We start from the raw sequence: 21433 nt of genomic DNA on the forward strand, positions 1-21433 counted from the left end.
ACAAAGCTTTTTTTTTTAATATACAAGTCTCCCTAATGAGAATCTCACAAAATTGGATCAGAATGGCAAGTAGTGGGCATTTTAAAAGAGGCTAAGCAAGGTGATGAATTCTATTCCCAATAAGATTAATGAGCTGGAAGAACAAGTTAAAGAGCACAGTAAAGGAATTTCATAAGTGGCACTACAATATGAAAAACATAAAACTATCAGTAAGGCTAGAGGAAAGTAATATAGAGAGATTGAAAATAAAGATTGAAAATAAAGGCAGATCAAAACTTGAAAAAAACCACAAAACAGATTTCATAGATACTGTTAAAAAAAAAAAAAAAAAGGTATGTACTTCAATATTTCCACCCACTCAGTAGGTGGTAGAAATACTGAAACTTATCTTGAGGAAAATATGGCAAAATAAAATGATCAAAACAATTATTATGCCATAAAGAAGTAATAACTCCTCTTCAGGCTCTGGTATAACCTAACATAATGTATTTGCCTTTTAGAAACTTCATGGTAACCTCTTAAGTGAATTATGAAGAATTTGGAAAGGCACAGGAATGACTGCTGGACTCAGCAGTAGCCAGAAAGAACCTATCACCTAACAATTAAAGCAGGCTGGTAAGCATGTTGAAAAGATTATTCCTCTTTATTTTTCCTCGTGAATTTTTTCCTAGCTGTGTTGTAATATGTCAAGAAATCTACCAGAGCAAGAGACAGTATGTTTCAAGGCATCATCTGCACATTAGAAGTAAAAAGTCAAAGTCACGCTTTATGCGATTGCCTATACAAAATACAGCTCATGCTTTGGGACTGTCCAAACTGTAAGCCTTCTAGTTTGAAGCTTGCAAAAGACTTAGTTGACTTAGAATCTTTGATTCCTACATATCTAACTTTATTTGTTCTAAGGGGTTTATTACTAATGCCTGATCTGGATAAGTTTAAGGAAAGATGGTAGCTCTGGGCAATATTAGCTGCCAAAAATAATAGTTGTGAAAGCCTGGAAATGGGCTATAACGCCAGAACTGAGTCATAGGCAGTGGGAATAAGTGAATTAGCTGCAACAAAAAATTCCCCATATGTAGAATTAAATATGGTACTTTTACCTTAAAATATTTGAATAAAACCTAAGCTATAATTCAGATAATTGTTACTCTCAGAAAATGTGACTGCTAGTGTTGCCTCTATAAAACTAAACACTAATGAAGCATATCTAACCACAAACTTCTTTGCTAAACAACAAGCATGCTTCTGCAACAGACACTTCTCTATAGCTTTTTGTCATCTCTCCTAGCTCTCAAAGAAAGTTTTAATTGCAATGATTTTATTCACCTGTAAAACGCAAACAGAACCATTACTGTACAGCCCCTGTCACTTACGTGTGCATAAAACTATTATTTAACTGTGGGCTCAGATTTAACAAAGACTGTCCAAGTTCCATTTTGCAAGAAAACCACGTACTATGGCACAAACACTTATTTAGAAGGATGATTATGGCAGTAGAGAGCAAAACAGCAGTCAAATGCCTTTTTTTTCCCCAGCAGCATTAACAACAGAGATCAGAAGCAGTAGTGAAAAGCTACATGAAAACAGCCTAAACTCTACTTATAACAAAAGCTGTTAATAAGATAAATACATTTAAAACAAAGCAGAGAATTTGAAGATTCCTCCTTTTTCTCTTTACTGCTGTGGACTGTAGACATGGGAGAGCCGAAAATTGAGTGGCACTGTTCTGGTGAAGAATGAAAATGGTGTATTAACAAATTCTGATAGGAGGGAAAGCAGTTGCCTCCAAGTGACAGTTCCAGTCCTGCTCCTTGTGAGTGCAGGACACAAAGAAACAACTCAGCTGAAATAGTTTCCTGGGAACAGCAATCTTTTTAATTAGGAGAGTGTGGATTCCTATTCTCTGTGAATCTCTCATTTTGCTCTATTTTAAGAAAAAAACCTTCATATATATTACACTAACATAGACATGATGAGAATCACCTCTGTGAACATACATCAGCTCTCTACAAATAGAGCCTGTCTCAATTTCAGCAGAGCTGAAACCTCCATCATATATGTTTCCCCAAAAAAGAAAAACCCCAAACAAAAAGAAACTAAAAAATCCCCTTAAAAACCTACACCCTTCAAGTAATTTCCTGCTTGTTAACCTATCAGCTAATAACCAACATGAAGTATTCCCACTAATGCACTACAATGTGATAGATCTTTCTTCTTATTATTCATCATATATTGTTTCACACAGTATCTGTACCAGAATCGTTTAATTCCTATTTGGAAACTAGGGGTCAAGAAATGCTACAGAATCTATTAACGCTATGTTACATATTAATATTTTCATCCATGTGTTGTACACCCTAATGACCACATGGATACTCCTTATTCCCACTTAAAGTTATGTCTAATAATAAGACACAATGGAAGAGAAGTAACTGTCGATCCATATGTGCTTTTAAAAGGCTTTCATGGTCATGAATGCTTCTAGATTTTCCTGTGACCTGATGTTATCCTCCCAGCTTTAGACTACTTTGCTAATTTGGACTTGCAAAGTCTTGGGTGCACACCACTTATAAGTAGGTATGTTTCTATAGCTGAGCTCTCTAGCTGAGCAGAGGGCCAATACCAGTCCACTTCCACAAGCTGTCATGTTACCATAAATGATCATACCTATTATTCACTATACATATTGTCATAATGCCAACAGGTCTCAGACACAGACATCATTACCATTTACACAGACAAATAATTAAGATATCTCAATTTCTTAGCCAATCCCATCTTTTTCACAGACATCTTTTTTGTCTCTAGGAAAAAGCTACAGCCATCTGCCTATGGCTTTGAGATTGCCGAAAGAAGGGTATATAAAGTATTACTGTTTTATTATTTAAATACTGGTGCATATATTTTTTAAACTCAATATAAAAAATGGACCTTTAACTATACACATGCAGATTTCTTAGGCTGCAAAATGCATCTTGCCCAGCTGAGAAAGAAAGAAAGAAAGATATTAGCAGCTGGGTTACAGAATGTGCTTAACGTTGCTTTCAGCGATGCTTCCTTTTGATTCATGTTTTTGGTAGAAAATAGGCTTCTACAGAATAAATGTTCATTTCTTGAATCTCAGTCCCTCAGATGGTGGGCGCTTCCTCTTGGAAACGAAATTATTCTTGTTCCAGAAACAACTACTGTACAAGAAAACGCACACAGAAGACAGGAAGTGTGTGTGTGTTTTATCTTCTCCGAGCAGGGCCACCTAAGTGAATGAGAGGCAGAATACAATACAAACTAGCACTTTGTGTCAGACGCCAACCCATGCTGAGATTTTAACTCCAGCTTCCTGAGCATGAATAAACTGATTGCTCTGTAATAAAGCTATTCTGTTATTAGGATATTTTACTGGTTTAGGGCCAACTGCCTTAAAAATACAATTCTCCCATTAGGTGAACAGAAGTCGCAGTAGTAGGAAATAAAAAGCCTTATCCAGATTTTTATTAGGGAAAAATTCTTGGCAATAACTACCAAGAACACTACTTTAAAATATGATTTTACAGTATTATTTATATAAAAATAGCAAAAGAACCTTGCAGAAAAATGTATTATGTAGAAAATATGCTCAAAATAAAATGAATATTAAATACAATAAAACCTCTGTAATATGCTTGTTCACACGACACACACAATCCAATCTGACCAATGGAACAACATTTTGGACAACTGTAGGATACTTCAACATCCACATTCCTGTTTATCTTATGTGACTGACATCGTGAAATTGTGCTACAAACCAAAATGCCCGTTGGACAACATTTTTTTTAGCCTTCCTGAGGGCTAAGATTGTATCATATCAGTGTGGAAAACAGCCTCTCCTGGCACAGCTACAGACCACCAATTTTCTCTTTTCATGAAGGTCCAAATAAAAAAAAAAGGACTTGGTGGCTTACAGTGAGGTAAAAATTTAGCCTAGTATTAGTAGTTAGGATTAGCAGTAGTACTAGCACTAAAAACATTCTAGCTGTAGAAAGTATTTGCTATCCCCCCACCTCAATATCCTTTGTATTTTCATTATGGTTTTCTGTACTTTGACATAATTTTGACATGTTACGTACCCGTATATTTTGGACAGTAAAAGTTATTCCACTATGGTGCACTCTCAATTTTCAACACTCAGGAATAATCAGAAGCCACCACTGGAGAAGTTTTTCAACATATAATTTCTTCACAGAATTTGTTTTACTTCTCTTTGAATTTGATTTAACAAATTTTGTCCTAAAGCTAGAACATTTACATCATAAATACTCCCTTTAAAATTGGATATGCAATATCTGCTTAATTTAATTCCCCCCCCATCCATACTGAGCTCTTTGGCTGAACAATGAAAATAACTACTATTTTGCTTTCTGAGTAATAATATATCTCTCGGCTCTTTCAACTCCATTTAACAAATTTATTTATGGTCCTATTAGCATATTTATTTAATTTTATTTAAATTTACATCTGTACTGCAGTTTATAAAATAAATATTAAATAGAGTTGTAATAAAGAGATGTGAAAGAAAACTCCTGTCTTCTGAGAGAAATTGTTCTTTAAAAATACATAACTGCCTTTTAGCTGACTTTGGAAAAAAGCTTCTATACATCTTCAACTAATAGAAGCTATAAAAAACCCTTTGTAATATTGGAACCAGTTGAGAAACCACAAGTATTCAAATGCAGGAAATCATGATTTTATAACATTTTAATGTGATCTACTCTTGGGAAACAAAGTTAACCAAGCCCTATTTCTGTACAGGAAATATTCCACTGTACAGTTGTAATACATTGTGGTGAGGGGTACAGCTGCAATTTTTTCACCTGTAATGCCCCACTGGTATTGTGGCTTACTGAATTGCATCAAGATTGCCTTCCTGTCCGGAAAGCCCTCTAAGTACAAACAAGACTCTAAGCCCAGGTTTTATTTTCCCTTGGTATCAGAATATGGTAATTTAAGAGCCCTGAGAAATGCTTTTTAACCTTTTAGAAGAAATATGTAGCATTCCTTTATTAGCAACTATGTTCTTTGCCTTTTTAAAACAACATGTGACCAACTTATCTTATCAATTTATCAGGCTAGCAGGTTTAGAGCGAATGCAGGTGTGTATAGTAATGTAATCTGTCACAGATACTGGCTTTTTTCATTATGGAAAAATTACTCTAAACACACTAACAGCTTTCGTTAAGAAAGCACAGAATAGCTCTATGCTATAACTGAGAAGATTTCTGCAGGACTTTTTAAACAGGAAAATGTATGTACTATTAAGTGTCAAACCCATTTTTTTCTACTAACTGTCATTCATCTTGAGACTGAGTTTATGTGAAGAACAATCGCTTTTCTAATAGCAAAAGCAACAGTATTTAATTTATTAGGGTCTTAATTTATTGTTGCAAGTATCGAGAAACAAAAGTATATAGATATGAGATCTTACATTAGGGACTTACCTACTTCTTGCAATACTCCTTATTCTCTTTTTCTGATACAGGAACAATCTTCCAGATTTTATTTAAGGCTTTTCATTTTCTAAGCTTCAGCATTTATTAATACTATAAGCACTATGCTGTTGAAACGTAGTCACCTCTGGGATTGAGGGTAGCGGTCTATTAATACATAAAGTACTGCGTAATTTTCGGTATACGGGTTATTTTGACCACATATTCTCACCACAGTAAAGCCTGACTCCTACAAGAAGTGCCACAAGATCAGCATACAGGAGGAAGGACTTGGGTTTGCAAAGTTTCATAAATCAGAGTTACAAAATCTGAAAAATACAGAACACGAGGAAAGTGTAAATCTGTCATTAAGATAATCTGATGGTTTTGTCAGTCCTCTGGCACCCGGTAGAATTTTCACTGGCTCAGTAACCCCAAAGGGTAAATTTCAGTGTGATGCACAGGCAAATTATGCACAACTTCCATTAACATTCCCAACGAGTTACGCTTAACTCCCTGCAGACTGCACAGAAACTGTAGGCCAAACGATACAGTCTCATCTCAATGCAGTGAACACTAAGATCACACAGCACAATAATTAAGATTATACACACAAAATACAGTAACAAAATAGTAAAGTCTGAGATAATCCTACTCTCAGGCAAGGAAGTTCACAAATAATGTTTAAGGCTGGAATTCCTAAAGAGAACGGGCTCTGTTTCAACATCTGCTTAAGACTCACTGTGTAACACTGCAACTCCTTTAGCCCCTACTTCCTTTCTTGCAAGAAAATGAAGACAATACTTATCATTAATAGCCAGAGTCTTAACTTTAAAAACATGTGCAAAACCCTGCCCAGTATCACAAATCTTGCTCGCATCCAGATCATCTGAAGTGTAAGTGGCTCAGGCTACAAGCAAGCCTACAGCCCTTACACAGACCAGTTGTTTACTTGATGACCTGCATACATTTTTGTACAGATGCATGGATGTAAACACTGCTTCTACTGACGGGAAAGCAGCTTCCTAGATTAGAATAAAAGGCATTCATTACAGTTCTAGTTTATGATCAGATATGTTCAATAATTATACTGTATTATTTTGTTTCAAGCTTGTTGCAACTCTTCACACAGTAGATGTCATAAAAACACTATATAAAGTCTATGTATAGTAGTAGTATGAGTTGTACAGTAATTTTGAATAACATCAAAAGGTAGAATTAAGAAGAAATATAAGTTTTAAAAAGCAGAATCCCAGACAAAGCACCAAATCTGCCTTCTGAGCAATTCACAACAGCTAGACAAATCATTTCACCATCCATCTAAAAAGTCTGATTATTTGAAGACAGTACTGAACTGCATGGCAGTCGATTCAAAAATTTGCAATCCGACAGGTTTATCGATAAGCATGGTTGAACTTTACAGATTATTATCTAATAACACTATGAACTTAAATCACTAACCTGTCACACACAAATCATCTGGATTTCCAAAATAGTTGTTGCTTTGGGAATGTAAGAAATAAATCAAACATGAATAAAATTTGTGGTTTCCCAAAAAGCTTTTTTCCCAGACTCTCAAATGCCCAGCTGAACACTGTAGCCCCAACAGGGAATGCAAAGTAAAAAGGAAGCAGACCCAGCCAAAAATGAGGTATTCTCTGTTAAAAGGAAAAATGAATGTCTTTGACATTGATCATAATTCTTTTCCTGTTGACTGTCATGTCAAATCTTTCCTGGAATAATGACTTACAGTAGGTCTAATGTCAGTCATTCTTAAGCTCATGCTTCCTTAAGCCACTGTTTAAACAACCACAAGGTGTTAGAAAATGACTGTTTATTGGCTGACAGTGTTGAAAAAAATCAAATTCCAGACTGCAGTTTGCAAATGCTTGTAAGGCAATGCAACAGACAATTTTTTGAATCCTCACCTTTTGAAGCTGGAAATCTTTTATGTTCTCCTAAAAGAGATTTCACCATCTCAGCAAACGCTCCAAGTGAATTTTACCAGAGTGGTTTTATTTACCTAGTCTTACTAAATTTCAGTTAAACCCTTGCAACCTCAGAACTATACTCACTGCCCTAATTTTCTCCAGTAGACCTTGAGATTTGCTTAATTTAATCACCACTTTTCTAAACCAGGAATAAGTGCTCTGTTTATTAGGACACTATATAAGGAAGAAAGGCCAAAAAAGGAGACCTCAGTACATATTCATCTTTTCATCAGCTGTTATAATGCTGACTACACGTGCATGCAATAGGAATCCTGGCAGGTACACAAGTGAAACATCCTCAAATACAAAGACCTGTCAGGGTTATAGTTCAGTAGATATTTTATTTTAACTGCATATGGAGAAATGAACAAATGCCATAGATTATCTTCCTTTTGTCTTGTAAGCTTTAACAGCTTGTACCTCTCACTGGATGACAATCCAGGAGAAAGAATTATAAGTCTGTGTTGGTGATGCAGCTTAAATAAATGAGAGAGCTCAGAATTTGGAGCATTACACATTATACGATTACTTTGATTAGACAAATGTGGTTTTCTCCACCTTTTAAATCCATGGCCACTTGTGTAAATGCTCTTGTGACAATACACACCTTTTTGTTTGAGATACGGGGCAGTGCTAGCAATATCCCTTATTGGAAAGATAACTCTACGATGGAATGGCAAACACTGAGCATCTCTGTAAAAAGTTCACTAGCTAAAACAGGCCTCCAGCTGTACAGGAAATCATTTGCATGTCCTGTTCACCTGCTTGCACAGAAAAACAGAATACTTCCTTGATAGTATACAAATTGCTTTCCTATCTTGGTGAGCCCCTCCCAATCTTTGCTCTCTCCCCTGCCAATCCAAACCTGTCAACCTTGTTCTTGGTAAAGATAAAGGATATAAAAATGTGGCCCAGATGAAATCAGAAAGTAAAACAACATAGGCTAATCAGAGGCAAAGACAACCATAAATCTGGGATTCTCCAGACTGCAGGAAGACACAGAAAGACTTCGGGAAACTAGATGCATAGTGCAAGTACAGTTTTAAGCCCCACAGCACAGGTACCCAACAGCACTTTCTTTGAGCTTAAAGGTAGCTAACTCCATATTGTATCTGTACAATTTGAAAGTCACTTCTGAATCACTAACATAATTTTTCCTGCAACTCTCTCCTTCAAATTGTAAAAATACCACAGAAATGAAGAACACTTATCCTTTCTCAAATGCTGCAACCTGACAGATCCAAGGAACTGTACAAGCATGGTTGAATTTAGCATTAAATGACAGCTCTGAAATACAGTTCCTTGTTATGATGTGGAATATATTCTTCTTCAATTGTTCTTTATGTTCTGGGACAGTGGCATTATCTGCATAACCATAAACTATTTCCTGTTCCTGAGTTGCTCACGTATCTTCTACAATGCTGATATCCCTGCAGGAAACATTTTTATATACCTTATAAAACATATTCTGCTTGAAGGCTATTACCATGCTTCAAAGTCCTCAATGGAAGACATTTTATGGACAGATTCACAAGAATAAGAATCGTCAGCACCAACAGATTCCAACTTTAACTGCTATGAAACAAGAACATCATAGAGCAAATAAAAGATTTGTTGCGCTATAACGACGAGCTGGTTGCCTTGTAGAACACAGTTTACTGTTAAACTGGGAAACTGAGGCATATCTTAAGTCTTCACACGTGAATACTTGCTGAGACAAATCTATAAACATCTGCACAATTTTTACTATAGAAATGATCTGCGCAAGAGAGTGTCCTAAATGTAACATTAACTGTTTTGGAGCAAGAACAGTAGGCTTTTTCTCTCTGGTTTTGTGTACATATTTTCTTTAAGTACATAATAAAATAGGGTTTTAAAGTTGCTCATCCACCTATCTTCAACCACAAGAGCTTCTCTTACCAGTAATCTACTTGAATGATTTAAAAGTTTCATCTGTTGTAACTGAGAAAGTCTCAGAGAGCATCCTTTTTGCTGTACCAATATCAATCTTCAGTATTTTAAAGTAGTGCCATTGCTACTTCATCTTGCTTATTATCTTTTGAATTAATTTTGTGAAATTTTTCCAAGTTTGGACTTACCTCTGCTCCTGAGGTGTGAATACAATTCTCAGATCAACAACATTCTACCCTTTGCCCTTGCTGATTTGCGCAGTAATAGATCACTCTGGTTTCTATCATATTAGATGGAGTGAGCGCTGTGATTAATTTCACTCTTATGAAATGTGTGCTCTTAAGTGAAGTTATCAGTGCAATATGCTTTTTCTTCTCCATGTATTTTAAAAATAATATTAGCAATAGTCAATATCAAAAGGGTATGCCTTACCAACATCTGAGTTGCTTCCTGAAGGTCTTTTCTGTAGATCCCCTTTACACAAGGGGTACATTAGTGGTGGCTTAGAGCAGAATTTATCACAGTACTTGGACAAGACAAAGCCTGTTTACTTTTCTTCTTAGGAGAACATGAAACTACTGCTCCTGTGTGTATATTCCTTCACCCCACATCGACCTTTAGTAAGATATTTAGCTGTATCTAGAGCTTTCTAAACACCAATCAAAAAAATCTCACAACTTGGAAAACAGGCAACCATTAGTAGAAATGAAACAGAAGCTGATAGAACAGACAAGAGTTAATAGTTTTGATCAAGGAACTAGAGTGATGTTCAGTATAAAAGACTGAGGAATATTCTACATCCATAGCACATCTCTTTCTTGACATAGAGTCCAGTATTAACTTTTTTTTTTTTCAGTTAGCTATACAAGGTTGCACCCAAACCACTTGTAAGCACAGTGGCAAATTGGTTTTGCTTCACTTAATTGATTTTGTGTTCCAAAAATAATACCCATGTATGTCCTTTCTTCAATAGTAGGAACTTGCAAATACTACTATATAAACTTTAAAACAGTCTTAAGAAGATGTATTCAGAAAAGATCTTGGCAGTGATGTAGACATAAGGGGAGTAAAATAAGAAAAGGTCTCCAGGTCAAAAAGGGCTAGCAGTGATGCCAGACAGTGGCTTTAGTACCTGAAGATAAGAAACACCTTACACCATTGAACAGGAACTCCTTAAAAAATTAAGAAGAGGTACCAGGGAAGTCTAAAGATGTTTCATCAAATGCTAGTTATCTGAAAGAACGGTAAATCCCATAGATCCAAAGAACATTTGTAGCATGTGAAAATGGGACAATGAAGGATTAAAAATTAAATAGAAAGGGGCTGCAATGTCTGGTAAATAGGAAGAACAACAAGTTCAGATACTCTCAATCTCCTAAAATCTCCTAAACAATCCTGATGCAGTTTCTTGCAAGTGCATCTAGGATTCTCTCTCACTTCCTTCAAACAAATAGATCAAACTGCTATTTCAAATCACTAAAGAAAATGCAACATGCTATGCCATGGCAGAAACATCAGTTCCTCCTTTTCCCTCCACAAATAAAGGCAACAATGTTGGGATTGTAAAAAAGTAAAGTGTTAGAAACTTGACCGGTGAAACTGCTTACCTTTGCAACAACGCAAGTAAAAGCACAAGAAAATAAGCTTTTGGGACAATCTAGAAATAGCACCAAGGTAAGGTTTTACAGAAACAATACAGTTCATATCACACTCTTATAATCTGAAGCTGTTCACTTATCCTTTGGCCGCAGCAGATGACACACAACTTCAATATCTAGAAAAATTCTCTTTACGGTGAAGCTTTTGCAAGTTCCAGGAATTTGAAGAATAGCTATAAAACCAAAGAGACTTCTAAAACCTACCCATGATTAAAACGATATGCCAGAAGTTTAACAAAGATAGAAAGCTAGATGAAATGTCACAGCAACTTACTCGGAAAGAAAGAACATGCAACTGGAAAACTTTTAATTCAAGACAAACTACAGAATTGCACCTTTGCCTGGATTTATGTGAAGTAAAGGATTAAGGGAGACTGGCAACACAGCTGGTGACATTATGGGTCCTCCTAGCATTTGAACATATACACAATCCTGGGAAAGTTTTTAAAATATACTTTTAATATACTTTGATATCATTATTGTCTTTATATTTAGATCCTTTTTTTCAAAAAAGCTGAAGTCTTTGGCTTGCAGATGTTCCTCTAATGTTTCATGTCAAGAAGTGAATAAAAGTGTTGTTTTGTCTTTTTTCTCTTTATATTTTGTGAATTTTCCATATGCACTAAATACGCAGTATATAAAGAAACAGACATATATCCATACGGGGAAAAAAGTGGAGCTGATGAAAGGCCTCCTGATTAATTTAAATCAGAACCTAAAGTTTCAGATGAGTATTTGGTAAATGTAGTTTACCTACAGAATTTGAAAATTGACTCTGTATTACTTATTCCACCCACATATCGATGTTAGACTAATAAAAAAATGCATACTGTCCATGTTTAAAATGGTTGTTTACCTACATTGTGCGGAGCTGCTCCGTGTAGGTGCACGACCATTTCTGGAAAATGTGATAAAACACCACCTAGAGCCAGGCAACAGTTACTGCAATAATTAGTGGCCCACTACCAAATGTGGATCCTCTTGTAGGCATTTGTGCACTCCATGTGGCCCAGAGCACAGTTTTTGAATAGATGTCCTCTAATTTGGCTGATATCTTTCATCTCTTCCCTTGTAATTAAAAGCCCAAGGTAGTAATGTAAGACTTACTAAGAATTAATCATAAAATTGACAGACCTTAAGAAGACAGCATGCCACAGTAAAAAGCATCATGGAGGGAAGGTATACAGGGACGCTTGACCACAAACTTAAACCGAGACTGATGGAAACAGTTCCCTGTGGTCAATGTATAAGATTGAATGCAACTCTGAAGAATTACATGAAGACCACTAGAAGCTGACAGACTGAACACTGGTAACTGAATGCTTCTCGGTTTCTATCTTACTGTCCAAGGCGATTGCAGGGGAAATGAAAGAGGACTGCAACTACCTTCTTTTTGCTAGACGATAGCATGGAAGCACAAAGCAGCAGAACATGTGTGCTACTAGAAGTCCAGCTGCATATGCCCACTTGAAGAAGAACCGATATTCCCCCTGTACAGGGTCATATTAAGTACACAAGTAGATACATTAGGTCCATGATGTCTGACATCTATAATGGGAGCTTAATGTAATTATACCAAAAGCTTGGTGTGCTGTGCTCTGAAAATACCATCCTGAAAGAAGGCAAATTGCTGGCTTTCATAGCAACCTAATAGGGTCATCAAGACAGCATACAATAACACAATTTTGATCTTTGATTCAAACCTCATGCCAAGTGGAGCTGATTTTTTTCCATTTAATTTTAATTTTCATATAACTGAAAGGAGCTGACATTTGGCTGTCTAGAGGGCAGAGAAATTGGCAGGACACTTACATGATCTCACTAACAGTATGTGCACGGTAATAACATTATACCATTTATCTGAGGAAGATTATCCTACTTATCTGTAACTCAAAGCATATTGTTGCATAATTCAATTTTAAAAGCAATATTTAACGTTATAGCAATAATGAAATATAATTCAACATTTCTGAACAAATAGGAAGAATTGGGAGATATTTATTTCCCTTGACTCACAACAGCACTACTGTGATTAACAAGAAGATTGAAATTAAAAAAAATAATGACAGATCCAATCTGTAATACAAAAAGGAAACTGAGATTAACAAAATTAAAACTGAGTTAAAATCAAAATAGGTATGCAAGGAGTAAGTGAATTTCTAAAGATGAATTACACTAGACATGAGAGAATGTAACTACCTGATTGTGTATTTTAAAAAGCAAAAATTCTCCGAGTTACGGATCAGTGTAACTGTGAGGTATGGTCTATTCGGGGCAGAGAGTCACACAGCTGCAGCACTCAGCCCTCCTTTGAAGGGCAGTTCCATGATCTCACACAAACTGGACTGCCCACTTCAACCCTCTCTAAGCAAAACAAGAGAAAATAGACCCTTTGTCTCTACCCTGTGGGTCTTACTAGAAGAACCACAGCCAACTGCCATCACAGACACAGGAGAGGATGGCCAGATTGGAGATTTGAGTTCAATGATTCCACTGAATCTTGGCAATTTCAAACCAGGTTTTTCCTTACATGTTTCAGTTTCAAATCAAATGAAGTCTTTAAGTAAAGACTGATGGATGAAATCACAGGAAGCCAGAATAAAAGCTGCATACTTGCAAACTAGAACTGAAAATTTGGCTATAGCTTATTATGTCATGGAAAAACTTTACAGGTAAGTGGTTAAAACGTTTGCACAAGTAGTTTAAAACTAAAGATGTGCTCAAGCTGTGGAATTTACCTCTTATTTTATAGAGCTCCTGACATTTGTTTTGTGCTCATTTTTAATAAAGCAAAGTTTGAAAACATTCACTTTACAGCAGTAACGTTTTCTTTTGTTAATGAAAGTAGAAAACTCTCATTACCCACCTGAAGAACATCTCCAAGGTCAGCAGTGCTAATATCTGGGTCTTCAGTGGTATTAAAAGGAACAGGGTTAATTCTTACAAGAGTGAGCACTCTGGGTTCTGGATATCTCCACAACATCATTCCTGGACTATCCTCAGTTTCATTGTAAAACACAACTTCATAGGCACTGGGCAGTTTTTGTGCTTCTGTCAAATGAAAGAAACCTATAATCTGTTATATAATTTCTAGAAAGAAACATGCTGGTTTATGAGACAAAAGTAGTTAAAAATAAACCCCTCAGGATCAAAAGGAGAGAAAATAAAAAAGCAATTTCCCTGACTTTTAAAAGATCACAGCTTAATGGAAAGAAATCAAAAAAGTATTTTTTTTTTTCATTCTAGCAGATGTCTTTGCAACTGCTTTTCCAAAAAACGTAAAGTAATTCATTGTAAGAGGCAAATAATCTTTAATAGGTTACTACTGTATTTACTTTAAAATTTAAAAAAAAAAAAGAGCAATAATATTCTTCTTACCTGCATCTTGTATATACTGGAATAGGCCTGTTCTTAGATCATCTGAGGTATGCTCAGTTTTTGAGACCTGATTCTTTCCCATAGAAAAACAAGTGGGGTGTGTACATTCAGATACCAATGTCTCTACGCTGCCCTTTTTAGTAAGGTACTGCCATAGAAGCTCCTGGAGAAGAACTAAACAGTTCAAATGCTCTTGACCCCAGAAAACCTTTAAAAACAATAAAAAAAAGAAAAAAGAAAGAGAAAAGACAAAACAATTACATACAAATATTCAGTCATTTTTGAAGGAAAAAACCTGCCCCAGCTTTCAGCCTGCTCTACTTATACCTTAATTGCTTGCAAGTATCCTTTATGTGAAAAAAAAATAGGAACAACAAAAAAATCTCTACAAAACCATTTGGCAAATTTATTCTTTTCATCATTCGAAGGAAAGCATTAATTCTTACCACTTACAATTGATACTGCTGCTGCCTGAAGAGCACAGATCTTAAAAGTCATATGCAAGAACTTACAGCTGAGTGCAGTACATAGTGCTAGGACTGGTCACAGGTTTTGCAGTTTAAGATATGACAAAAAAACCCTTAAAGATGCAAAGTTTAAACTGTTCAAAGAACTTGTTGCTCCAAAGGTGGAATTCTGGAATGCATTAAAAACCTGAGTAAGTGACACAGCAAAGATGATGACCAGAAAAACATACGAAAGGTCATCTCAAACACAAATACTGAGTATATAGAGCATATGAATTGGATGTGCTGCAAGTTCTCAGAGCGAGGTTTAAAAGTTTAAAGTTTTTTGAAGTTTAAAACAGAAATTTAGAAAAATATCTAATAAAACTGGCATTCGAAGTCCAGAAGATTCATGCACTTTATAGCAAAATAAAAGGCAAGTAAACATTCCCCTCTCCCAGCTTTGACAAGCAGTGCTGCTTTTCTCAAATCAAAAACTCCTCAAAAATCTTGTTTGAGAGAATCACGTTAACAGCGACAAGTCCTTTAGTCTTCATGTGCAGAAGTGGGCCCAGAAGCAACAGGGAAGACAAGGAAGTAACTAGCAATTAATAAAGAAATAAGACTTAGAACCAGTTTGGGATGAAATCAAAATCACCAGACAGTAACTTAAAAGTCCATGGTAAGGGTAGGTCAGGTGTGCACATAAAGAGTAGTGCAACTTTTTTCACTGGGGAATACCAATTTTCAAATATGAAAAAAAGCAGAAGATGCCTAAACAGAGTGTAGCACATCTGTCAAGAAGGAAGCTTTTCCTTCCCCTGCATCTACATGTAAGCCCATGGAATAAAGTAAGACCCTCCTGAAACACAGCTACAGCCAGTCCTGAGCTAAATACTCCCGGGCTACCAAGGTCAACTCCCTAATTTAGTGCATCTCTACTGCAGCTTCTAGAGTACCTCTGGGCTCAGGGTCCCACACTTGGTCTAGCACCACCTAAGCAGCTGGAACTCTGGAGCATGGAACTCCTACAGTATTCACAGATGAGGCACCAATTTCACATAAGCTCTCTCGGCTCTGCTGCAATACAAATTAACAGTGGTAGAAGATGAGGTCATGTTTAGAGCTGGTAAAATCATTAGCTGTAAATAAATTAATTTGAAACAGAATTGCTAATGCTTTTATCAGCATTCTCAAATCTATTCTGCCAGACCAAATACTTAATTGTTTTCTGCAAAAGCTAATTATCCCAGAGTATACTCTAACAATAAATGGCTTTCTCAGATTTATAGATACTTTTCTAGTCTTCGTCAAAACCCCAAAATTTTGCCCCCCCCCCCCCTTTTTTTAATTAACAACACGTAGAGGTAGTCAGCCAAGTACCTGTGAATAACAAATAAAAAAGAAGCAGAGAAACAAACTGACTTTATTTATTCATTAAGATACAATTTTTTATAATTCGTATTATTCAATTAGCCCTATTCCCAGTGCTGTGGTTTTAAGAACTTCTAATGCCGATTCTGGGAAAAGACCTAATGACATGACTAAATGTCAAAATTGCCTTTTTGTGTTTTATATGCTTGATTTATATATTTATTTTAAAACATTTGGTGTGTATAGATACTACAATAAAAATAATTAAAACAAGACATATCTTAAAGCCCACTTGTTTAAGCCCCCCAGAATCTATTTTTCATTTCAAGAACTCCCATGCTTCTTGGACTGGTTTCAAGTTGTGGGCACTTCCAAAAAGGAGAGGATAGCATGGAAAACTGAGTATTAATTGCTACAACCAACAGTTTATAATTACTCCCCTGAGAAATTGGTGTAAGTTTAAAAAGAAAGGATATGTATTTCTTAAAGCTACCCCTAGGCGTTACAGACACATAGCTCATGGACAGACAAACACACACACATCAGAACAGGGTCCTAGATATTAAGTGTTAGTAATTTGATCCAGTGGTTTTAAGGGAACACACACATACAGCTACAATACATGGCTTAAGCGGTATTTAAAAAAAAAACAAAACACTGTACACAATTTTTCAATCAACAGTTTACATGAAAGAATAGATACTTATTTTAAAAGGTAATATAAAAACCAACCAAAACAAATAAGCAAAAAACCCCAACCCAATGAACTGTTGTAGGCTGCAAAGCTTTACAGGCTTTCATGCAATTTATTTATGAAATCTCAATCATCCAAAGCCAGTCCAGCTCAATAGCAGAACCATAAGCATCTCATACAGACCTGCAGCAGTCCTCCTCTCAAATCGATGTATATTTTTGGAATAGATTGCTCTGGGCCAGGATCACCACTGTGCTTACACCACTTGGCTTCCACATTAACAGAGCAGCAAAAAGGGCCCATCAGAGATCTGGCTCTTTCTTTGAGACTTGTTTTAAGTAGGAAATCTTTTATGTCAAGGACAAAAGATGATCCATGGATTCCTAAAAAGAGAGGGAGACAATTAATCCCGCTGGTAGTTATTCTCCCAACATTTGCGTGCTTATCTCCTGAATTCACTTTACCACGAGCCTGGGAATCTCTGCCCACAAGCAATTACTCACACAAGTAGTCCCGCTGACTTTCATGGAAACACTTGTGTGGACAGTCACTCTCCTCTCCAAGCAAGAGCATCGCAGCTGGGTCACAAGACTTGTGATTTTTTTTTTTTTACCTTGCTCTTCTGACACTATTGAGCATGCTTTATACAGTGTTGCAGCTATGGAGCAGGTATGTTTCATGCACATTCCTTACAAAGAACTATTTGCCAAAACATTATGACTTTTTACATGTGTGATTATTTTAAGCTTTATGAGAAGAGACATTTTTCATTAAACTATGAACTTTTTTTCAAAAGAGTATATTAAGAACAAGAACAGCTGCTTCTCTTGATTGTATTTTAAACTGATCGGAAATAGCTATTTTGAACGATTCTCTCTGCTTTTGTTCAGGTTAGTTATTATAAAATATTGCCAGCCTTTAGAGTGCTTAGCAGGAGAATAATGGTAATGTTTGAATTCAAATAATTCAAAACAATTACTGTAACTCAAAATATATAACGTGTGTTTACCAAAAAACCAGTTTAATCTAAACTTTTCACATCATAACCATTTGCTACTTTACACAGCTTTATAAAAGATAAAAATGATAATGGGAGGTTAGATTTATGACAGAACTTATGTACTCTCATTAAAGATGCAAATATTTTTAGGAACGAAACATCATCCAGAAACGTCACATCTCTTGCGAATTTAACTTACTGCAAATCACTGTTTAATAGAAGAAACCATACTTAATATCTCTGTATTTCTTTTGTATATTTACATGAAAAGTACTACATCTGAGGTTGGGTTAACTTTTTTCTCTTCTAGTGCTCGTACTTGGACTTAACACTCAGAATATTGAATGTCACCATACTTTATAATGCCCACAGCTTATTTTTCTAATGAAACTGGATATTTACAGAAGGCAAAAGATTGAAAAACACCTAAGGCTTACATACAGATGTTTCAAGGTACAGTTCCATTTTATATTTTCATACCTTTGCTGGCAGAAAAATCCCACAAAAACACTACTCGCTGTTTTGAATACATGCAGTAAAACTTCTATGAATCTCTTCTAGAATCCAGAAAGTCTGTCTGCATCCTGGGAGTTATGATTTCATAATACCAAGAAATATTTTATACAATGGAAGAAAATATGTTGGATCTCTTTTTTTTTTTTTTTTAAATCCAGCATCCACTAGGAAGGTGGTCCAACAGTCCCCATAGCGATAATGGCATTGAAGTGTATCCAACCTGAGTAGGAACCGCACACAAGAAGAATCTGTCCCTTGGGCAATCTGGATTTTATTAAGAATGATCAAGGGGTTGAGCAACCTTTGTCCCATGCCAATCAACAGGACCATTGTCTCCAATTGGGAGAGGGGTTTTAGCTCTGGGTCATTTAGGCTGGCTTCTGAACCCCTGGGTCTCGTCTCATATGTAACAGGTTTATATGACAGAAGCTGTTCAGTGGTTTTTTGACACTGAGCTTCAGTGATAATCATAAAAACTAACATCAACGCACCCTGACGCCTCTCCTTTTGGTAATGGTTCAGACTTGATTCTGTAAACTGTGGCATGAAGCAGTTTCACATACAGTTTTAAACCAAGAAAAAGAGGTGTTTTTACAGGAAGGGCTCACCCTCACCCTGCTATGCTCAGTTTAGTTATTTTAAGAGGCACTACAATATTTGGAAATTCAAAATTTTTTTATACTGTACATGGAATTTTGATTTTAGAGAGGAGAAGTTCTCAGTAACTATTGCACAATTCTGCAATATACAGAAATGTTCTACAGTTTTATTGGAACATGTGCCAAGTTGCAGAAATAACAAAAGGGAAAAAGGAATGCCAGAGCATGACTGGTTTTATTTATGTTTTCTTTCACTGGGATTACACTTGGAAGGATTATGCTTTGCAGTCTTTTTCTGCTGTCATCTCAGCTCCACAAAGTACAAAGAAAACACAATATCCAACAGCTTAGAAACAGAACTGAATATTCGGCACATAATACTGCTGGTTGAAAATCAGCAGTGCCTTTCTCAAATGCTATGTAAACAATGAGAAATGAAGACGCAATTAAGAATAAGGAAGTGTTGGTAAATTTTAAATAAATGAAATATTACAAGACACATCCATGGATTGTGTCCTACAAATACCAGGAAAAGCTCAGAGACTCAATGAGAGATTTTTCTTTTTCTTGCTGCAACCCAGATTGCTCTTGTATAGGCAAGAATCTCACCCTCATCCTTCCTAGCAGTTATATCTACATGCCCTTTTGGGGATGAAGCAACTCTTAGTATAAAAACCACTGTGCTCTTAATAAAAAAAAATGCAGAGAGCATTCAGAAAAACTTGCACAAAGTGATGACTTGAGGAAGCTTAAAAAAAACAAATGAAGATCAACAAGTATGCACAATCCCTAAAAAGCAATAGTAAATAGAGAGATCTCTGGGCCGGAGAGAAGCTTCAATGAGGTACCATTACTACAGAAATCCTAAAAGGCTGACATTAGAAAAGAAATAATCTTACATCCTAAGGGAAGGGTGTGAAGAAATACCAGTATGCACTAGAAGGGAGCTTATTTTAAGATTGCTAAATGCCATACTAACATTCAAAGTATACGCTCAGTTACTGAAGTTGCTTTCCTGTGACTAAAGCAATCATCTCAGAAAGGTAAAAATGCAAAATAATTATAATCTGTTTTTTTCCCCTCCCTGACACTGTTTTCAGTCAGTCCTTTCAGGTATCTCTCACAAACTTCTATTGTAGAATTCTAACTTCAGTTGAAACAGATTAAATCAAAGTCTCCATTTGAAGTGAACTTGAGATGGCACTACACGGAAGTAATATATCTTCATAAACGATTGTTGTGACGTGCAGAAGTTAACTTGATCTGTTTGGATTATTACTTATGAACACCAACACACTTTTCAGTATGTGCAATAATTTACTTCTGAGAACAAATAGTTTCATGACTTCTAAAATACTCCTCCAAGAGACTAATAAATATAAAGCACTTGCTTCGGACGGTGTTTAAAAAATGCTGCCAGCCCTCCATTGTCAGACTCCACCCAAACCCACAATAGCACTGCAATATGCCGCCACGCTAACTGAGCAAAATACAGCTTACAGCAGGCTTCTGCATGCCATTGGAAGGATTACCTTTATGATGACATATGCTCAAAAGGAATATCCAGATATTTTTATACAGTTGGAAATAATGTAGGAAGGTTTGAAAAAAAGCTAGCACTTGCTTGGTAATGTCAAGAAATTAACTTGCTCAGAAGTTAAAGATGGAGATCATTACGAAAGAATAGTGAAGAAAATTTACTAAAAGACAACGTTTGCTTTGATATTCTAACACCTTTCTTTTTTTAGTCAGTAGAGACTTGATTTATGCTAACATTTACAAAGACATCTCATAGAATCTGAATACCCTAATACAGTTATAAATATAGTTATATTAGAGTTTATATATAACTATAATATAGTTATATTAGTGTTTACCAATAACAGGAGGCTTCATGTTTGTTAAACTGCCCTGTGTGCATAAATCTATTTGTGTGTACAGAAAAAAAAGAGCAAGACCATTTTAATAGATGCAGCAAATACATTAAAACAACCTTTGCCTTACAATCTCTTAGTGTTTAGGCAAAACAGGTGTTAAAAAAGAGTTCTGTTATTTTTCCTGGTTCACAGACAAAGGGGGAGACAATGTTTTGACATTAACTATGGACTTTCTGTTTTCAAAAATATTTTAAAATACTGATATTTGAATCAATGCCAAATGAAACAAGTAGAAATGTAGCAGGAGTTTTTTTCCTTCTATTATGCTCTGTGCATTTACTCTTCCTTAGATAGCTGCAAATCCTGTTTGGTTCACTGAACTGTCACCTAATACAACATAGAGCACGATTTTAATTGGCAAACTTCTATATGGGAAAAGAGTTTTAAGAAAACGGAAACACATGTATTATAATAAACATAGCACATGGCACTGGACTATATTCGAGCTGTCTTTTGAAAAGCCTCCT

At 35.8% G+C, this 21433-nt stretch overlaps 1 protein-coding gene across 10 annotated transcripts in view; it reads right to left on the reverse strand.

Annotated features, from left to right (window-relative positions):
- VPS13B (vacuolar protein sorting 13 homolog B) overlaps window positions 1-21433 on the reverse strand; it is a 498323-nt gene that overhangs the window by 66697 nt on the left and 410193 nt on the right. For 7 of the 10 annotated variants that reach the window (XM_041123226.1, XM_030011500.2, XM_030011498.2 and 4 more), the window contains 3 exons: window positions 17098-17297; window positions 14401-14608; window positions 13889-14091 (listed from right to left, as the gene is read on the reverse strand). In XM_041123226.1, the coding sequence (XP_040979160.1) occupies window positions 13889-14091; window positions 14401-14608; window positions 17098-17297 (611 nt within the window). The remainder of the gene's footprint in view (window positions 1-13888; window positions 14092-14400; window positions 14609-17097; window positions 17298-21433) is intronic. The other 3 variants (XM_030011504.2, XM_030011502.2, XM_030011501.2) reach the window with 1 other exon arrangement.

This window comes from Aquila chrysaetos, chromosome 4, assembly GCF_900496995.4.
Source record: "Aquila chrysaetos chrysaetos chromosome 4, bAquChr1.4, whole genome shotgun sequence".
In the NCBI taxonomy this organism is placed as follows: Eukaryota; Metazoa; Chordata; class Aves; order Accipitriformes; family Accipitridae; genus Aquila; species Aquila chrysaetos.